Below are 21,958 nucleotides of genomic sequence, written 5' to 3' on the forward strand. Positions count from 1 at the left end.
AGGCCGAGGGGCCGGGGTTAGAAACCTCCTGAGACATTGCACACGACAGAGGCTTTCTGCTGTTCCTGATTCATAGGTTAATACGCATGTGTGGACACATGTAGCATTTTGATTCGTTTCTCAACTGTGGTAAAATGTACACGACACACAATTGTCTGTCTTAACCGTGTTTTGGTGTATAGTTCAGTGATGACAGACGTTCACGTTATTGTGGAACCAAACCCACCTTCATCGGCGGAAGTTTCTCTTTTTCCCCAATGGAGACTCTGTCCCCATGACACTAACTCCCCATTTACCACCATCTCCGTCCTGTCTACGAATTAACTCCCCCAGGGACCTCCTGTACATGGAATGACGCAGTATTTGTCGTTTTGTGACTGGCTGTTTCACATAGCACGGTGTCCTCACGGTTCATCCTCGGCCCAGCAGATGACAGAATTCCCTTCCTTTTTTGTGGCTGCATATTATTCCACGGGACAGATGGACGGGCCCGTTTTGCTTATCTCGCATCTCTTGGCTGCCGTGAATCACGCAGCTGCGATCCTGGGGCAGACAAATCTGTTCCCGTCCCTGCTTTCAGCTGCTTGAGTTGCATTTTCAGCGTCTAGTTCTGTGTCTTCCGTGTTGGTGAAGGGGGCTCACGTGTTGTCTTTTGTTTGTTTCTGTTTTCTTTCCCGGCTTGTCTCGGCTTGCCTTTCTTCCTCCCACCCTCCCTCATCCTCAGGGGTCCTTTTCTCTGTGCTTAAAGCTGTCTGCACGTACACACGCACACACGTGCACACACACACAGTGTGGACATCACTGAAGCATATTATACACACTTTCACCTCTTACTGTTTCCCCTTCAACCTCATGGAGGGCCCCGCAGACGTTTTTGGGAGGACACGTTCCGGGATGTGTGGTCGGGGTTGAGGACGTGCTGAAGGTGAGGCCAGACATCCCCAAATTCCCATGGAGAGAAGCGAGGCCATGCAAGGTGGGAGACTGGACGTTGGGGAAGGGGGCAGGCGTGTGTGCATGTGCCCCCCAAATCGGGCCCTCATCCCCCGTGACCAGGCTTGCTCCGTAGTTCAGACTCAAGATCCGTTCTGTTCAGGTGCCTCACAGGCCGTTCAGTGTCCTTATGTCCAAAAGCAAAACCTTGACCTTCCTCCTGGCCCCTTATACTCACAGGTCCCTCCTTGCAGTTTCCCCCACATGGTCTCCCAGGCCCTGCGTCCCATCGGGTGCCGTGTTTGGTGTCCTTTCTTGGCCTCTGTCAGGGGTCCTGCCCTTTTCTCTTCTAAAGCACGTCTCAGAGTCTGTCCACTTCAATGCCATCGTCCCAGAAGCTGACTCCGTTCATCTGGGTCCCCTTGTTTTCTTCTCAGTGTCCTTCCCAGGGCTCGTCCACTCCTGAGCCCAGCCTTCTCTCTGCCTTGAAAATCAGACGGTGCCGTTCTTGGCTTTGAAATCCCATCAGTGGTTCCCCTCCACGCATTCGACAGAAGGAGGACTCTCTGCCGTGTCTCCACGGTGTCAGCTGGTACCTCACGTTCCAACCTTCCTGCACGGCCCTCCCTGGTCTCCCTTGGGCAGGGATGCATCTGGCCCCCGGGTCCTCCCAAGGCCTGTTCTTGCCATGAGTCCACCCGGCGTCCCGTGTTGACTGTTTAGCGTCAGCTCCCCTGCTGACCTGCTGACCTGCAGGACACCCCCAGCTGGATCTGCCCGTCCCTTCACTGTATGTCTAAGACAGGACGTCACCTGGCACAGGTGGGTCCTTGGCCAAACTCTACCCATTCAGTGAGGAAAAGAGTGAATGGCTTACGGAGGTCAGTACAGAGTGGGGCTCGGGAGTGACGATGGATTGATGTTGTTCGGTCAGACTCATACTCCCTACGGACACTTCTGCCCCCAGAACTCGCCTCGTTTTGTCTTGTCACTTGCGGTCAACCCTCTCACTCTTTTTGCCGTTGCATTTGTATTTTTTATCTACTTGGTGCAAGGGACGGTGTCTTGCCCGTAATGAGAAGCGTTTGACCAACAGATGGGCTGATGCAAGTAATCTTATTTCTGATTTTTCTGAACTTGGATTTTAATGTATTTGTGGCCACACAGATGCCTTCCTGTCAGTCCAGAAGCCCCAAGTGGTGACTTAATGTTTGTAAATGTTCCCGGGATGGTGAGTTGTCTTCCTTGGGCTATTTCGGTTCTTGTCATTGTTAACACCAAACTCTTTACAAAGTCTCTCCATGTAAGAAAAGACTTATTGAGGGAGATTTCAAGGAAAGATGTGCCAGAGGAATTTTTTTCTTTTTTAATTTTCTCATGATATTCATTTGATGTTAGTGATTTGGAGGAAGATGGGTAAATCAGGGGTGTCAGGAGTTGTTTTTTCATAGCCACAGTTTTCTGCTCCCTTCTCAAGGATGCTGCCGACTGATGGCTTATGAGTGTGGCGTGTGTAGGTAAAAGTGACTTATGCCCCTTCGTACATAGCGTCTGTCTTAGGCATTGTGATTTGTCCATCTCTTGTTTGATTTTATTGAGGTATTTGTGGAACAAACTTATCTTATGTGGCCTTTTATCGTGGTATAATTCTCCCCGCTCAATCACTTGCGACATTTGACAGTAATATTGTGATCTACAATAAGAACTATGTATGTGGTTTGTCTTATATATTTGGTGTCTTTGGTCAATGAGGTGACTTTCGGACCACACTTAGGGACGGGGGCTGGTTGCCTGGAGAACCAGCAGCTGATTAGAGGGTTGGAACTTGCAGTCCCACCCCCTAACCCTCCTCAGAGAGGAGAGGGGCTGAGGTGGAATCAGTCACCAATGGCAGATTCCATCAATCGTGCCTGTGTCACGAAGCCACAATGAAAACGCAAAAGGACGGGGTTCACAGAGCTCCCGGGTTGGCGACACGTGGCGATCTGGGGAGACTGGCACGCCTGGCAAGGACGTGGAGGCTCTGTGCCCTGTGCATGTCTTCCACCTGCCTGTCCCTGAGCTGTATTCTCTCATAATACACCGCTGATCAGGTGAGTGACCTGTTTTCCTGAGCTCTGTGAGCCGCTCCAGCAAATTAATCAAACCCAAGTAGGGGGGTCGTGGGACCCTCTGATTTGTAGGCAGACGGTCAGAAGCGCAGGTGACAACCTGGGCTTGCGACTGACGTGTGAAGGCGGGGGACAGTGTTGTGGGACCGAGCCCTTCACCTGTGGGGTCTGACGCCACCTGTCTCTGGGTAGGCTGTGAGAACGGAGTGGAATTGCAGGACACCCAGGTGGTGCCGCAGAATTGCTTGTTGGTGTGGAGCAAAACCAACAAACCCACACGTTGGGATGGGGAGCAGAATAATACACACTAAACGCTGACTCTTCGTATATGTATCGTCGGCCCCATGGATGACACTGCAACATGGATGACACGGACCCCAGCTGACCGAATCTGAAATCTTTGAGCCGCTGCTCCAGTCTGGGTCACCTAGTCTCTACCCACGTTATTATTAGGGACCAACACACTCCACTGACTGGCTTGATCCAAAAGGCCCTTTCTTGCCTTTATCGCTAACTCTCTCTCGGCGCTGTTCTAACCTCCTCCCCTTGTTAGTTATTTCTCTGATGGCCCTGGAGGGTGACATGAGGTGGCCCTGGAACGTGGGGAGGCATGGTTTTCAAGAGTTGAGAAAGGAGCTGGACTGATTATTCGCCTGGTGGGAATTAATAGATCTGGCTGTAGGATTTTTGTAAAGAGTGGGTGCATGCTAATCAAAGAGGAGTGTGTCTGTGTCTGTGTGTTGATGTATGTAAGGGGTCCTGTATGTTCTTCTACCTTTCCAACCAAATTCACAGTTGTAGGAAACGGTAGCCCCATGTTGGGGTAGTTTGGACCATTTAAGGTCTTTTCAAGGGCTCAGTGACACCCCTGTGCCCCAGAACAAGGCTTTCCTGGAGCACGCGAGCTAAATGTGCCATCCGCCGTGCCCCGTGGGACTCAGACGGTCACCAGTTCACATAGACCCTCATTGTACGGGCTCACCAGTCAGGTGTTATTTGCAGCCTGCACCTACGTCCCCACCTGGGCATTAAAATCACTGCAGGGTTCTACGCTCACCCTCGGAAACAGTGTCACTGTCTGTGAGTTTCCTTGGAGTGCGTCTGTCAGTCCTTACAAGCTACCTCCCCCAACGCTTTGTCTTTCTCGCACTTTACTGTATTGGGGTGGCCCATCCCAGCGGGCAGGACCCTCTGGTAGGTAGATGGTTCCCTGAGCTGCCGCCTCATACGGTGGCCGGTTCCCTGGGCTACATTTATTTTTGGTGAAGCCCAGATGGACACTGGTCATTGGCCAAGCTTTGCAGGAAAGCAGCGGTCATATTGTCCTGTCCCAAGAGGATGTGAGGGCGTCGTTACAGTGTCACTGGTGCCCGATCTGGGTTCACATTGTCCCGTGTGTCCCCGTGCCCGCGGGTGGCTCTCATTGGATGGCCCCTCAGCTGGGCACACTCATGCCTCTGAATTCTCTAAACACATGGCCCTCTGTTCCAAAGCGCTCTTCTCTTTATGCCGTGTTTCCTTACGTGAAAATGTTCTTCCTCCCTCAACACTTGCCTCCCTTCCCCAAGACTTCTAAGACACAGATGTGACACAGCCTTTTTTTCCCTCTCTCCCCACCACACTTTCTCTTCGATCCCTTAGTGCCGCTGCCTTGTGTTCCATTAACAGAGCTAATCGAGCCTCTGAAAGGACAATGCATCTCTTCTGACTCTCTCGGGCAAGGTCCGCCCCGGTAATTGCCCAGAAATCTCTGACTTTGGGCTTTGGTAATGGCCACCTTTTCCTGGCAGGTGTTCTAGAGTCAGTGCATTAATTTACTGTAAGTTTCCAGGCATGATTACAGCTCTGGGTCCCTGAAGATGTGCCCGCTGTGTATGCATTTGCTGGAGATGCCAAAAGCAAATATCACACACTGGGCAGCTTGAAAAAACAACAGACTTATTTTCCCCATAGTCTGGGAGGCTGGAGTCTGAGACCCAGGTGTCCCAGGGCGGGTCCCCCCTGAGGCCTCTCTCCTGGGCGTGTGGACGGCCATCTGCTCCCCGTGTCCTCACGTGGCCATCCCTCTGTGTGTGTCTGTGTCCTCATCTCCTCTTCTTATAAGGACACAGTCCTATCGGATCAGGGCCCACCCTAGTGACCTCATGTCACCTTAGTCCCCTCTTTACAGACCCGTCTCCTAACACTGTCCCATCCTGAGGTCCTGGGGGTCAGGGCTTCACCATACTTACTTTCAGGGATATAGTGGAACCCATAGCAAGCTGTTAGCTAGTGTATTATCTAAACACGGTCTGTACTCTCCTCCATTCTGAGACCATTGCACGTTTAACAGGATACCCATGTCTTCGCATTTTCTATCCATGTAACCGCTGTGTATGCTGTATGTTAACGTTTATGTGTACCCATCAATCTATACTGGGTCTTAACGTCCATCCATATGCACACGTTTGCATGCGTCCGTGTATGAATATCTGAATATCCTTCCATACCCGTATCCTAATGCCCCCCGTGCCCACATCCTGTCACCTGCCCACACCTGCCCCCTGCATCTCTCATGGGGCCCCTTCCATCGCCGTCGTGTCCCCGCAGGTTCTGGACGTGTCACGACGAGCGTTTCCTCTACATGTTGATGGAGTTCGTGCCTGGCGGGGAGCTGTTCAGCTACCTGCGGAACCGGGGGCGGTTCTCCAGCAACGCGGGGCTCTTCTACTCGGCAGAGATTATCTGTGCCATCGAGTACCTACACTCCCGAGAAATTGTCTACAGGGACTTGAAACCAGAAAACATCCTCCTGGACAGAGATGGTCACATCAAGCTCACCGACTTTGGGTTCGCGAAGAAACTGGTAGACAAGTAAGTGACCGTTTCCGCCCATTCTCTGTCTGACTTACCTCCCTTGGTGTAATGTGCTCTCAGTCCATCCAGTGTGTCCCAAATGACAGGATCTCCTTCTGCTGTGTGGATGAATAATAATCCATGGCATATGTATCACGTTTTTTTTATCCATTCATTGGTCACTGGACACTTGGGTTGTGTGCATGTCTTGGCTACTGTGAATAAAGCTGCGGTGACCATGGGGTGCAGATAGCTCTTTGAGACCCTGATTTCATTTCCTTTGGATGAATACCCAGGCGTGAAGTGGCTGGATGACACGCTAGTCCTAGTTTTATGTTCTGAGCACCCTCCATACCGTTTCTCGTTGTGGCTGCACCAATTTGCGCTCCCACCAACAGTGCACAAGGATTCCCCTTTCTCCACGTCTTCACCAAACACTTATTATCTCTTGTGTTTTTGATGGTAGCCATTCTGACAGGTGTGAGGTGACATATCTCAAGGTAGCTTTTCTTTTGATCAAAATTATACACACATACTGTGACTCAAGGAGCTTTCTCTCTACCCCCTCCACCCCCCACCACCATTTTCCATTCTCAACGACAACCACTTTCAACTGTCAGGTCTGCCCATCCAGTTTTCCTGGCCCCACACTTGGGCAACTTCCAGAATTGTACAGCATTGTCTTTTTGTCCCCTCTTAGTTTTTGTGCATTTCACTTAAAACATTTTTTAAAATCATTCTTCCTTATAGTTTGGGAGCGGGTAGAGCCGAATTTGTTTAATTCACCATCTTGATAAGAAGGGAGTATGCGTTTAAAAACACTGAGGGCATCTTTATATAGTTTTTAAAAAAATGGTAGCTTGCTTTTTACGTCTTAAAATAACAAAAAACGAAGTCCACTTGCTGAACAAAAAATGAGTTCCAGTGTTTTCTTATGTAAATAAAGGTCGAGTACATACACTACGCATAAATATTTGTGTTTCAGATTAATTCTGAAATGATGATGTTGATTTCCAAACAATGGAATTTCTGGGATAAACGTTTTCGTCATTGCTAAAATCAATCAGAGAGTTGGTTTTATTAAGAATCGTGACCTAAAATACTCTTACATAGTTCCGTACAAATACCTTTTGGCTTAATTCACCCCCGTGATCCAGAATGCTCTATTGAATTGGGAAGATGTTTGTAAGTACTGTGTATAATTAAATAATACATAACGTATAAAAGCCCAGTGTTCAGCCTAAGTGGGGCTAACGTACTCGCAAAGCCCTGTGTATTGCATTTTCTTGCTGTTAGTGCCTTGTTCTGTAGAAAGTGCATAGTCTCCCTTAGGAATAATGCAGCCTTTACTATAAAGAATACAGGAAACACTCTTAATATTTTATTAATTTTTTTAAATTTATCAATTATAGTTGGTATTCAATATTACATTAGTTTCAGGTGTGCAGCAAAAATCCTCAGCAAAATATTAGCAAACTGAATTCAGCAATGTCTTAAAATCATCATACACCACGATCAAATGGGATTTACTCCTGGGGGGCAAGTTGGTTCAATATCCGCAAATAAATGAACGTGATACACCACGCAAACAAAATTAAGGGTAAGAAACACTCTGAGTAGTTTAAATCCCATGCATTTAAACCAGGAGTACCTCTTTCATGAAAGCACTGGGGGCTTCTCTTGGGGGCTACACATTTGATTTGAATGCAATTCTAGATTTTGAGAAATGAGTAAGAGGGAAGTGTATAAAGGTGGGTGATGAAACTTTGTTATTTTCTATGTTGGTACTTCCTTTCACATCAATCCCAAAGTCATTTTCTAGGGGTTTTGTTTCGTTTGGGGATTATTTTCCTGTGGTTTTTGCTGTGGTTTTTCTTGTTTTCATCCCCTAATAAGATGTAAGCTTACTTTCTTGTATCCCCAGTTGCTCCCCAAATTGTACAATTAGGCATTAAGGAGAGACACACCCGGACAGAGCCGGAGAGAGTGTGTGCTAATATTTCTAATGTCATCGCAGCTGCTGATAATAACATGCATTCCTAATTTTGTCGCCCTGGACAATTTTAGTCATTTATGTGCCTAAAATGGCTGTTTATCAACAACAATGTTGTCTAATAACCTCACATGTCATTTGAAATTTTGAAATCACCTTGTTTTAAAAAGTAAAAAAAAAAAAAAAAAAAAAAAAAATTAAAAAAAAAAAAGTAAAACAGATGTATATAATTTTAATAATAGAGTCTGTTTAACTCAACATACACCAAGTATGACCATTTCAACATACCAAGCCTTGTAAAAGTTGAGAGTTTCCATCCATGCATTTTTGATACTAAGATTTGGAAATGCCAGGTATGTTTTGTCCCTCATAGGACGTCTCAATCCGGGCACTAAATTTCCTTGAGAAATACTTGCTCTTAATTTAGTGTCCAGAGACATTCATAGTTGTAGAAACAGATTCACAAGCTCTCCAAAAATCCCTAGCCTTTTATCAGCAACTGCGTAGAGTTTCTGTTTTTAAATTTTAGTTAAAATTAGTTAGAATTTGAGCTCCTCGGTACATTTCAAGGGCTCAGCGGCTGCACACGGCTCCCGAATTGGACAGGCAGACCTGGAAAACTCACTCCTGTTGTCCCAGGTGGAAACTTCTGCATTTGTGGGACACCTGATTTGGGGGGCCATGTTTCACTCAATCACTCCTCTCTCTGATGGTATTTAGAAAAGGGCCATCCTGTGAACTCCTTGTTATAGTTACAATCTGATTTTCCCCTATAGGACTTCACTGATTATATTTCTAAGAATAAAGCACGTAAAAACCAGGGGCCTTCACCTAGGTGAGTGGAGACCTTGTGTTAATATTTTTTCCAGGTTGGTTGAGAACACTCGTGCTGCCCCCTACCGGCAGCAGATGGTATAGGACATACCCTTGATTGGTTTTTTATTCATTTTATTTGGAAGTCTGATTCTAGTGAATCAGAAAAAGAAAATGTTTCACATATTCACTTGATTATAAGTTTGGCAAACCATGTTCCTATCTAGTTAATCCATTATGTCCATTTAAGATTAAATAGATGTGGTCAGTTCAGTACGTAACATCAAGCAATTAATTTACTTAATGAACAGGCTGTATTTTGGGAAAGAAAGCCTCATTATGTTGAAAGAAAGCCTCTTGATATTGTTGTTTTTAGAAAGAACTTAATGTTTCTAATCACGGGTAGTGTAGTTTGAGAAAATATGTTCTTGGTCTTTTTTTCAGCTTCTCATTTTTCTTGTATTAAAATGTTTTGCATACATTATTATTATTATTTTTTTAAAGCACTCCTAATATACTTAGGGACAAACTAGAATTATTGTTGATTTTCTAAATGATCAAACAAGCTAGTGACGTATTTAATTTGACCTTATAAGTAGACTACACAGCATTCCTTTTCGGATATGGGTGTCTTCTTCTGTAAACAGATCTTTTGTAGTTATTCTACTGTAGTTTTTTTTTTATTATTTAAACTGAGATGTTAAATTGAATGCTATCTTTTGAATTTTCAGTTCGGGCATCTTCCTAGGGGTAACAGGCATCATAATCTTTTCCAGTTGTTACCGAACATTTGAACATACACAAAAGTAGAGATAAGCGTTTACATTAAATCCTCGTGTGCCCATTACCCAGCCTGAATAACTGTCAAAGCTTTGCAACCTTATGTGATCTTTCTACCTGTCACATTTTTGTTTCTGGAATTATTTTAAAGCTAGTCCCCACCGCCCTGTCTCTTAAGAGGTAATTCACTTTACAAAAAATAACTTTGACCCTGTTACTGCATCTTACGAAATTAAAGACAAACATCCTTAATATCATGCTGTCACCCAGCCAAGATGCAAACTCCTAGCGTCTCAAAAAAATGTCTTTTTCTTTCCCTGCAAACCAAGCTTTCTACATTACATTTGGCTGATTTGTGTCTCACTTAAAGTTCACTCTTTTCCCACTTTTTGCCATTTATTTACCAAATACACTGGGTCACTTGCCTTGTAGGAAACCCTATAGTCTAGATTTGGCAGATTTCTCCTTTGTTTCTCTGTCCCCAGTATGTCTTGTAAACTGGTGGTTAGATCTATGGATTGGATTAGATCCAGGGTTTGTTCTTTCCTTCCTTCTTTCCTTTCCTTTCCTTTCTTCCTCCCTCCCTCGCTCCCTCCCTAACCCTAACCACCATCACCACTATCATCATCATCACCACCACCATCACCACCACCATCATCACCACCATCACCACCATCCTCATCGTCACCACCACCATCACCACCATCCTCATCATCACCACCACCATCACCACCACCATCATCACCACCACCACCATCATCACCACCATCATCACCACCATCACCACCATCATCACCACCATCATCACCATCACCATCATCATCATCACCACCATCACCACCATCACCACCATCATCACCACCATCACCACCATCATCATCATCACCACCACCATCACCACCACCATCATCACCACCATCACCACCATCCTCATCGTCACCACCACCATCACCACCATCCTCATCACCACCACCATCATCACCACCATCATCATTACCATCATCATCACCACCATCACCACCATCATCACCACCATCATCACCATCATCATCACCATCATCACCACCATCACCACCACCATCACCACCATCACCACCACCATCATCACCTCCACCACCATCATCACCACCATCATCACCACCATCACCACCATCATCATCACCACCATCACCATCACCACCATCACCACCATCATCACCACCATCACCATCATCACCATCACCACCATCACCATCTCCACCATCACCATTATCACCACCATCACCACCATCATCACCACCATCACCACCATCACCACCACCATCATCACCACCATCACCACCATCACCACCACCATCACCACCATCATCATCATCACCACCATCACCACCATCACCATCACCATTATCACCACCATCACCATCACCACCATCATCACCACCATCACCACCACCACCATCACCACCATCATCACCATCACCACCATCACCATCATCACCATCACCACCATCACCACCATCACCACCATCACCATTATCACCACCATCACCACCATCATCACCACCATCACCACCATCACCATCACCACCATCACCATCACCACCATCACCACCATCACCACCACCACCATCACCACCATCATCATCATCACCACCATCACCATCACCATTGCTATGGACTGTATTGGATCCCAAATTCACGTGTTACAGCTCTAACCCCCAGTGTGGTTGTATCTGGAGCTAATGCTTTTAGAAGATAATAAAGGTTAAACGAGGTCATGAGAATGGGGTCCAAATCCCCCAGGATTGATGAGCTTATAAGAAATTCATTTCTCACTGTTCTGGAGGCTTGACGTCCAAGACCAGGATTTGGCCAGTTGAGTTCCTGGTGGAGTTCTCTCCCTGGCTTTTAGGTGGCCTTCTCACTGTGTGCTCACATGACAGAAATGTCTCCCCCATGCCCCCTCTCTTCCTCTTATAAGGACACCAGTCATTGAATTAGCCCCATCGTAATCCAGTATGACCTCATTTTAACTTGACTACATCTGCAAGACCCTGTTCCCAAATAAGATCACATTCACAGGCACTGAGGTTTAGGACTTTTGGGGGGACACAGTTCACCCCCCACCCCACTCCCATACACATACCCTGGAAGGCAGTGGGGCATTAAGGTCACATGAACATCTGACGTCTGTACTTGACAGAGAATCCCGTTTTTCCTTGGCTGTCACGCTCTCCTCCCCTCTGCTGGAGCGGACCTGGTAATAGTGAGCAAACTAAGAGCAGCGGTGTCACCTTGCCTTCTGTCCAAGAGCCAAGCGAGCAAAACGAGATAAGACCGGGGGCATAGATAATTCAGAGCCCGACCAACAGCGGTGTCCCAAGTACACCCAGGGCGCTTTGTCCCATCTTCCCATGTGTGTAGCATTCTGAAGGTCTTTATAGCAGCTATGCCTCTGTGCCTTCCAGAGGATTTGGGGCTCTTTGGTGGAATCTCCTACTCGGATGAAGTGTCAGCCTACCCAAGGCTACTTAGAAACTGGAAATTCGTACAACCTGTGCCCCTTACCCTGGGACGGAGCCCAGAAGAGACTCACCTTTCCAGCTGTAAGTGGAGATGCTGCCTCTACGACAGGTACAATTACCTGTGGCCACCTCCACTTGGTCTTAGTATGAGCCAAGCCCTAGGCTTCCAGCTACCTGAATAGGTGACCTTGGATGTGCTACCAAGTGTAGAACGTGATGAGAGAATGTACACGTGAAGTGATCAACCATCCTGTTAATTAACATGTCCATCACCTCACACAGAGCCATTCTTTATGTGAGGGTGACAACACCCAAGGTCAGCAGCTCTCTTAGCAAATTTCAAGGACATAAATATACTATGATTAACCATCATCACTTTGCTGTATGTTAGGTCCCCACAACTTGTGCTGTAACTGAAAGTGTATAGCCTTTGACCAACATTCTCCCGTTTCCTCCTCCCGCCCCCCAGCCTCTGTGACTGTTCTCTGTTTCTATGCGTTTTACTGTTTTACACCCCCACATGTACGTGAGGTCATATAGTAGTTGTCTTTCTGCCTCTGGCTTCTTTTGCTTGTGGGCATATTGACTTCAAGCTTGGTCCATCCGCGTTGCTATAAATGGCGGGATTTGCTTTTGCTGGTGAGTCATATCTCCTTGTGTGTATATCAAACATTTATCCGTTCATCCATCAGTGGATACTGAGGGCGTTTCCAAGTCTTGTCCGCTCTGAATAGTGCTGCAGTGGGCGTGTGGGTGCAGACATCTCTTTGAGATCCTGGTTTTTGTTTCCTTTGGATAAATATCCAGAAATGGAACGGCTGGGTCAGATTTTTTAATTTTTGGAGGACCCTCCATCCTGTTGGGTTTCCATAGTGGCTGCACCCATTTACATCCCACCAGAGTTCTCTCTCTAGGTTTCTTCTTATAAAGACACCAGTTATTGGATTACGAGTCACCTCAATGACCTCTGGTTAACTTGATTCCTTCTGTAAAGACCCATTTTAAAATCAGACTACGTTTTTCACCCAGCCCCGCCAAGTCCCACCAATCTGTTTTCTGTATCTATGAGGCTGTTTCTGTTTTGTTTGTTTTTTCCATCCCACACTTTGGTGAGATCCTATGGTATTTGTCTCTCTCTGTCTGACTCATCTCACTCAGCATAATACCCTCTAGGTCCATCCATGTTGTGGCAAATGGTAGGATTTCATTGTTTTTCATGGTTGAATAATATTCCTTTATTTGCACGGACCACATTTTGTTCATTCATCAGTTTGCCCTTTTTTTTTTGAAATGAGGAAATGAATACAATGACACATACCATGGTATTTGTTTCCGGTGGACACCATAATGATTTCATACCTGTATTTATTGCAAAACGATCGCCAGAATAAGTCAAGTTAACAACCATTAGCTCATTAGCTACAAGTATTTTCTTGTGATGAGAACTTTTAAGATCTACCCTCTTAGCAACTTGCAAATAAACAATGCAGTAGTGGTGACGCAGGTCACAGTGCTGTATATGACATGCCCAGGACGTCATCTTATGACAGGAAGGTTGTCGTTTATCTTTTTACAGGTGAGTTTTTTCTTAGCCAACACACACACACACACACAGTGATAGAAACAAATGAGGAGACAGTTAAGAAAATCAGTCTTGCATTTTTCATACAGCGTAACATTGAGAGATGTCAGCAGAAACATTACACATCGGTAGATTTTAATGAAACGTTGTGGCTCTATTTGAACTATAAAGAGAATTCTTTTATAAGGAGAGAAAGGAACAGCTTCCCCCACCTGCTGTGAAAAAGAGAGATTTCAGGCCTGTCAGGGACGGATGACCAGAATAAAAACAAACAGAGAAAACAGCCAACCCGAAAACGCCGTCATCCAGGCTGGGTCCCACTTGGCTATCCAGCAGCATCTCCTGCTTCCTCCAGCTGTGCTCTAGATGGGGCTAGAAGCTAATGTTTTGCAAATCTCATGTGTTTGCAGCGAAAAGCCTTTCCTCGCCTCTCTGCTCTGTTTAATCCCCAAGTAGCCTTGTGTCCCTTAACCTAACGATTTCCAAAAGCCGCAAAATGACAGGAAACCCACACACGCGTTGCAAACACGTCAAACCTTTGGAAGAGAACGTGGAAAACAAATTAGCAGTGGCTTTGAGTGTGGTCTCGGAGGCCACCCCTGGCACTGAGACGGGTTAATGATTTTTTTCTTTTTAACATTAAGATAACGTGGATGTATTTTACTGTATTTACAATTTCCCCTCCAAAAGAATGAGGTACAATTAGGCAAAACAGATTTTTTGTTTTCTGTTTTTTTATGGAAAAGTAGACTAGAACTAATACTCCCTGCATTTTTTAAAAATAAACTTTTACACTTGATCTTAGCCAAAAGGCCGAGAAGCGATAAAAAAAAAAAAATAAACTTTTGAGAACAGAAAAGTTGCCAGGATGATTTTGAGGGTTCCCAAAGAGCCCGCCTTCTATCCCCCCGTCTCGTTCGCATCTTACATTTGTCACAATTAATGAACCAGAATCGCTCTGTTATTATTCATTAAAGTCTATACTGTGTTCAGATTGATTCAAAAATGCATTAGCCGGCGAGACTGTGTTCACGAATTACTGAGTCATTCTTTTAGATGCCATTTTATAGGAAGCCGGGCACTGCATTCTCAGCTGCTGAGTGACAGTGCCATCCATGCAGCAATAACAAGGGACATCCGTGCTGACAGGGCTGCTCCTTAGGTTGTGTTGGGGTTCCCGAGTGTCTGCAAGGGAACAGGTCAGTGCAGACAGTGTTTCTGTCTGTATCCAGGGCAGGATATCCCCAGCGTGGGCCCCGGGAATCACTGGGCTCGGTTTCCTTACTGTAGCGTTCAGTGTTTCTAATGGGTACCCATCGCATCGCATCGCCCAGCACGGCTGAATTTTGTGGTCGCCCTCTGTCTCCCCAGGACGTGGACTCTTTGCGGGACGCCCGAGTACCTGGCCCCCGAAGTCATCCAGAGCAAAGGTCATGGCAGAGCGGTGGACTGGTGGGCACTGGGCATCCTAATATTTGAGATGCTCTCGGGGTGAGTACGTGCTTCCGTGGGGAGTCAGGATGTGCTCCCCGGCGCCCCCTTTCCCTGCTCCTCACCCTGCGTCTGTTAGCCCCAAGGACGGGTGGCCAACACTTGGGGTCTGGTCCCATGGCGGTTTCCCGTGGCCGGTGGTGTGACCTCAGCGGTGCAGCTTGTGTTTGTGTTGCAAACACACAGGCTGTTTTGGTGACGAATCAGCCGTGCCTGTCTGTGGGGATCTTTGTCCTGTCTCAAAGTGTCCCGTCTTCCTTCCGGGAATGTGACATTCACCTTCTACATCGACCCTTTCTGGAGCTGGGTCTTGTATGGGCTGGAAAAACCCAAATCAAACACAGTTTAGGGTTTTAGGAACGAACAAACAACGTGTCCGAGGAAAGCGGGTGTGCTTTCCTGAAATCCCATACCTGCGTTGGAGGAGACGTGGAAGGTCATGTCTCCCCGTCGCCCAGGTCCAGATACCCACGAGCTGGACCATTTGTCAAGGTGTCGTCGAGATTGAATCACCAAGGATGCTTTATGTGTCAGATAGAGCTGATGTTCCTCTACGTAAAGCGAGCATCTCGCTCGTCAGAATCTTGGACGTGGGGACTCACCCTCCTTCTGTGAATGAAAAGGTCTTGTGTCTGATGGGCTGCATTCAGGCAGCCAGCCGGGACGTGCCCAGGACACAGGCGGGGCCCTCGGGCCAGCTGCCGGGCTGCCTCCTTACAACCGCTGTCCCCTTCCCTTTGGGCTTCTGTCATTGGCGTGCCTGTTCCCTGCCTGTGAGTCACAGACAGGCCGAGGTTGCTCCTGGTGGTAGCAAAAGCCAGCCCCTCTTCCTCACCTGTCTGGTTGCACGCAGGGCAGGTCCAGAGGCTTTTCCCAGGAAACCTTCCCTTTTGGTTGGAAAGAAAGACGGAAAGGGGTGCATTCTTCTGCGTCGAGGGTGTGGCCGACATGAGTGGGCTCTGAAAACCTGGGTTTATTGTCTGTCTGTCTGTCCATCCATTCCTAAGTCACCTACGTATGTATCCATCCACACGCCATCTATTTATCTACCAATCTGTCATCTGTGATAGCATCTCTCTGTGATGTATTCATGTATCATCAGTCATTTCTGTCATATTTATCTGTCATTTGTATATGTCTGTCTATCCATCTGTGTATCTATCTGTCCAGCCATCTATCATCTATCTACTCCTTTGAATTTTCCATGATTCTTCAGTCAAACGTTTCTAGCAAATCATATAGAACCACTTTTCTTAATATATCCTGTAGCCCAGGAAGATCCCAAGCAAAGAAAAAGGTTAAAGTAAGTCACATACAGGGTCAGTCCTTCAAAAAGAGGCAATAGTGGCAAACGACCACATTTTCCTGCTGATATTCTGTGGACCAGTAGAGGGCAGTACAGCCTGACAATCATTGAATCCTGGCTCGGATGGTATTTAAACTGAGGAGGTTCACGTGCTGTTTTCTTTGTCCTTATTATTAGGATCGAGTAACAATATTACAGAACGTAATATGAGATATTACTAGTAAAATATGGGATATTAGTAGTAAATACGATATTAGAGCATTGCACACTGTTGAACATGGTGGAATGTAATAGAAAACCGTTAAAATAAAACTTGAGTACAATATTAGGGTATATGAGGATTATATTCCGATTATTATATAAAATAATTATTAGAATGTGAATAGAATATAATATCTGACTATATTACAGTATTAGAAAATAGAATATTTTTGTTATCGTAATAGAATAGTAACAATAGGATATTTCTAATGGTCTAACAAATATTAGGAATAGAATGAAAAATAATGTAATTAGAAGCTGATATATTATTGGGCTCTGTTATTAGAATAATTGGTGGTGAATAATTGCAACTTCCCTAACCCAAAGGACTGTAAGCCGACCTTTGCATTTCATCCGAGACAGCGGGCTGTGTATTCCCAATAAGCATATTCCCGTTTTCCACCTTTCCAGTTGGAGAGAGTCAGGTTTTGTGGGTGGGTTTCTTGAGAGCGATCCGTCCTGGCACGTCCGGCAAGCCTGCCCGACCCCTCCTGCCAGCCTCAGCTGTCACCTGGCTCACCCCCAAGTTTCCACGCTGTGCCATCCAGCTACTCGGTCTGCTGCCCGTGGCACCTGTCCCTGGCAGCAGCCGGAGGGGTCTCGGACCCACATCACCCCTCCCCACCTTGCAGCCCTCTCGTGGAAACACCCAGAGCTCATTATATGAGGCTCTGAGATGGTCTGTACGAGATACGTCCACCCCAAGTGGTAGCCCGGTCCCTCTTCTGGGTTCGCTGGCCGTCCCGTCGCCTCTCCAGCATGTCACCAGACTCCTGCAGGGTCACGCCTTGGCTAGCCCCTTCTGCTCTGTGGCTCACAGTGCAGCTTCACCTCTCACCTGACCACAGGACTCTCCCGTGCTGCTCCTGCCCCAGTCGGCCCCACCGCCCTCTTCTGTTTTCTTTATAGCACTTAGCAGGTTGTGTGTGTTGGGCCCAACCTAGAGGGTTCTCCTCGTGGTCAGTGGAAGGCAGTTACTGTCTGGAAGGTGGAGGCGGCCTTTTGTTCAAAGTCCTCCCGTCTCCAGCTGGCTTATTCCGTTTCCATGTTCTGTATTTGCACGCTTAGCAGGATCAAGCGAGACTCTGCCTTTGTCTCTTTGTTGATGGCTTTAATTGGTCGATTACATCTTCGATGCACTCTGAGAAAAACCCAGTCGTTGGGTAAAACCTGCGGTTTGATTATGGTGTGAGATCGTAGCATAAGCAGGGTTTTATTGTCATTGAATGAGAAATGTTCACATCAGCATGAAAATGTATGGCCCACTCCTTAACAAAACCATTCATGGGCTTTCCCTGGAGCGCCCAGTGCCGTGCTCGTTTCTTCTCCGTTCACACCCATCCCTGTGAAGGGTTGAACCCTATTGACCAGTTTTTAGAGAAGATGGACTTTATCTGCATTTGGAGCCTCACCCATGTGGAACCTATCAACCCCAGAGAGCTTTCATCTACGTGGGTTATATCTGTCACTGTGTCACTGCATTTGAAACTAAAACTGAAATGAAGATACACAGCGGGGGGGGGGGTGCCAAAAAAATGTATATTCATAACTTGTATTCATCTTTTGTTATCGGTACAGTGTTTTCCTGTCTTAAGATGTGTATACGTTTTTTCGGCACCCTCTCTATAGCTCTATATGTATTCACATAAAATTATAATAAACTCACTAACAGTGAACCCAGATAGAATTTTTAATGGAAAAAAATACTTCCTATAATTACAAATATGGAGAGACAAGAGTGGCCTTGTTTCAACACTTTTGCTACTCTGTTTAGTGTCTGGCGGCTGGGTTTTTCTCTTATGTACCCTGCCTGGTATGTTGCGTTGCTTTGGTTGAGGTATATGAAGACAATGCATCCACGTTCAGATTCAAAGCTCCTGGAGAGAAAGGCCTTGGGGAACCTGGGGGTTCCCTGGCACCCCACTTTGGGAATCAAGGCTGGCATGCCTCCGACGGTGCCCCTGAGATTCCTTCATACTCTACACTTTCCCCCAAGCTTGGCACAGCCTGGCGCTTTGTTCTTGCCACTTCTTCTGACACCACTCCCTTCTTCCTTCTCCGGTGCCAGGCAGAACGGTGACATTGCAGCTACTCCCTTTCCGTTCTGTCTCCGGAAACTCCTTCCTATTTTCCGTGAACTCATGTCAAAGGACCTGCCTTCCAACGCCAGCTCCCTGTTTTAAAAATGTGGGCAGATGAAGCGTTCGGCTGATACTAGTTTAGGGTCGTATTTGTCTAACGGGGGCCTCTGGGTGGGGGCGGGCGGGGTTCTGAAGAGGGACATGGAATTACAATGGCTGTGTCGCCTCTTTCTGGCCAATCCGTTTTACTGGACGGTTTAGGTGGGCAGAACGGGTACCTAAAAGTGGTCATGGATACACGATGGAGAAACTGACAACATGGTCGTGAATTTTGAAGATGCAGTTCTTGAGGCTGCCGTCATCTGAGCGCATTCTCCTTCCAAGCCCACCTCTCCCAGTAGATAACTTATATACATAAATGCTAATAAGCTCCCTATACGTCCCATTCCCTATAAGGAGTACCGTCGCCTGTTTCTTAAGAATTGGAATGTGTGTTGCACTTTGCACCTGCCCAGGGGACGGCTAGTTCTCCATGCTTGTCCTTACTGGAAAGTTCTGTTTTGTTTTCTTTTTTTTTTTCGGTTGTTCTACTGCTAACATGCCTTTCCCATGATACAGTCATGGGATGCCTGGATCCCAAGAGGGCTTTGTTTGACATTCTCCATCGATGCGTTTAGGTCCGTGTGACACGTTTTCACGTGATGTGTAATGTCCCATTTCCCACCATGGACCATTTCCCTGATGAAATCATCCAGCTGAATGTACTCAGGGCCACCACCCAAGAAAGGGGAGTCGGGTCCCCCAAGCATTGCTGGAGAGAGTGCCTGGCAGACGACGGAGGGCGGACTCGGGAGTCAGAAGCTGAAAGGAGACTGAGGTGGCCAGACTGGGTGACTATCCACACGTAGACCTTTGCTACACAGCCTGGGCTGCATAGCTCCCCATTGTGTGGCAGCTCGTGAGTCTGGAAGCACCAGAGGACAAATCGTTGTAGATTAGGAGTCCTTATAACTGGAGACTCAGAGATACGGCTGTTACCTTCTCGACACTGTGCCTCTGTTCACACCATAGTGTAAATCAGAGCATCTGCGTGAGATGTTACTGAAGACAGATGGGCTACTTTATGCCGTATCACCCAAGGCTGCAGCTTTACATTTCTTTATGATATTCCATTTTTCCAATTAACTCACATCCACTTTCCATTGAGTTCTCTGTACTTTGTAGTTCAGTGCCTTAGGTTTTCTTCAATTTCTCTACTCCTCTTTAATATATTTGGAGCATAAATGTGGACACACTGTGTGTGTGTCCGGGGGTGGATGTAACAATTGACCGCAAACTGGGGTCTTACCACCACAGGGATCCATCCTCCCCTCGTCCTGGAGACCAGAAATGTGACATCAAGGTGTCCCAGGGCCACACTCCCTCCGGAGGCCCCAGGGGATGGTCCCTCCTGCCCCTTCCAGCTCCTGGGGGCTCCAGGCGTCCCTGGGCTGGTGGCCGCGTCCCTCCCATCTCTGCCTCCGTCTCCACGTGGCGTCTCCTCTGTGTCTGTGTCCCTCCTCTTGTGAGGGACAAGAGGACACTGTCATTGGATCCAGGGCCCCCTGATCCAGGACGACCTCACCTCAGATCTCTCACTCAGTCCCATCTGCAAAGACCTTGTTTCCAGATAAGGTCCGACACACACTTTCCGGGTCAGAATGTGGAGACATCTTTTTGGAGGCCACCATCCCACCCGCTATACTCGGGGGTGGATTTGGAACCCACAAGAGAACCATCTTTGCTCATTGAAATGTCCACCTTTGACCAGGATGTCATGTGAAAGCTCTATTTTCTGAGATGTTTCCATGGCTTGTTTCAGCAGAATTATATCTCCTCCCAAGGGAGGTTATGCTTTTGAGTTGAGGGTCTTTATTTGAAAAGGTCGGTCTGTTGGTTTTTATACCAGGATTACAATCTTTATTTCTGGGAACTCTGCCACAGACATGCATAAGTGCCTGGGGGTGGCCGTGTACCCCTACAACGTTTTTGACAAAATCAGGCCGGGGGCCATAATATCCAAGCCCTGGGCCACATCTGTGTGACCAAAGGCTCACAGCCTGGAAACCCGCCTTGCTGTCACCTCCCAAAGTCTAACCTAGGTGAATCCATCTACAATGGGGTTTCATATATTGGCTTCTGTAAAATTCTACACTACTGGAGCCAGACCAAAAAAATAGGATACAGTGGAACCCATCCGCTTCCATTTGTCCCGTGCACATTTATTAAGCACCGAGTATGTGCCCCATGCTGCCTGTATGAAGAATACAGACGTCTACTTATGGTCCTGCTGGGGCTGACATGTTTAATGCCTCAGAAGGTGTCACAATAGTCGGTCAAATGGTGTCCCCATGGTTGCCCGTCTCCACTGACGTTTCTTCTGCTTCAAGCTGCAACATTTCACGCTTTGCCTGTTAGAAACATCCCTTCCCCGTGTGTCCCCTGCTAGGACGGCAAGGAAAGCGTGTACGTGAAGTAGCTTCCGCTCTGCGTCTGCCAAGCAGAAATAGTAGTGGTTCCAAAGTGGCGATTTTTCCGTACTGGCTGTCCACTAACCACACACGTTTCCTTCTCCCAACAGGTTTCCTCCATTTTTTGATGACAACCCATTTGGCATTTATCAAAAAATTCTTGCCGGCAAAATAGATTTCCCCAGACATTTGGATTTCAATGTAAAGTAAGTAAACCGTGTCCCTCATCTTCGGGCGTGTTTATTTTTAAAGCATCTACAAAAAGAAAATCACAGTTAAGGCATGTGCTCAGCAGGGCACCACATTGCATTATTCAGTGTGTTGTTTAAACTATGTTGGGCAGTCAATTTGCCACAAAAAGTGAAGCGGTTTCCGTTACCCTGCCATATATACGGGCACTTACCCTCTTAGTGACTCTCGGCTGTGTTTTATGCCTTTTGAGATCAATGAGATTTATCATTAGCAAGTAAAGGCATTTGAGGTCTTATTTAATGAAAGAGCCGGTTGGGGATTTATTTCACACATAGGGTTCCCCTCCTCCAGCTGGTTGTGTAGTTGGCAGAAGTGTTGGGGGGCTTAGCACAGTTTCTCTTTTCTTTCCTGCTCAAAGACTTCCCATCCTTAAGTTCCTTCTTTATGCTTAAATTTTGAGAGATGAGCGTGTCTCTTTGAGACCTCTTGCCTTGCGTCAGTGTTAGGAACCTTAGGTCCGAGTTTCAGTAAATTTGTGGCAATTGGGGTGGGAGGGTGGTGGAGAA

The 21,958-nt window shown here is 46.8% G+C and overlaps 1 protein-coding gene and 1 pseudogene across 1 annotated transcript in view; one reads left to right on the top strand and one right to left on the bottom strand.

Annotated features, from left to right (window-relative positions):
- The window catches only part of PRKX (protein kinase cAMP-dependent X-linked catalytic subunit), a 65,484-nt gene that overhangs the window by 31,996 nt on the left and 11,530 nt on the right, over positions 1-21,958 (top strand). Inside the window, exons 4-6 of the mRNA XM_074324196.1 lie at positions 5,634-5,897; positions 14,923-15,042; positions 21,311-21,406. Coding sequence (XP_074180297.1) covers positions 5,634-5,897; positions 14,923-15,042; positions 21,311-21,406 — 480 coding nt within the window. The remainder of the gene's footprint in view (positions 1-5,633; positions 5,898-14,922; positions 15,043-21,310; positions 21,407-21,958) is intronic.
- Positions 14,216-14,376, bottom strand: LOC141569811 (U2 spliceosomal RNA; annotated as a pseudogene).

The sequence above is a fragment of the Rhinolophus sinicus genome, chromosome X, assembly GCF_036562045.2.
Source record: "Rhinolophus sinicus isolate RSC01 chromosome X, ASM3656204v1, whole genome shotgun sequence".
Classification (NCBI taxonomy): Eukaryota; Metazoa; Chordata; class Mammalia; order Chiroptera; family Rhinolophidae; genus Rhinolophus; species Rhinolophus sinicus.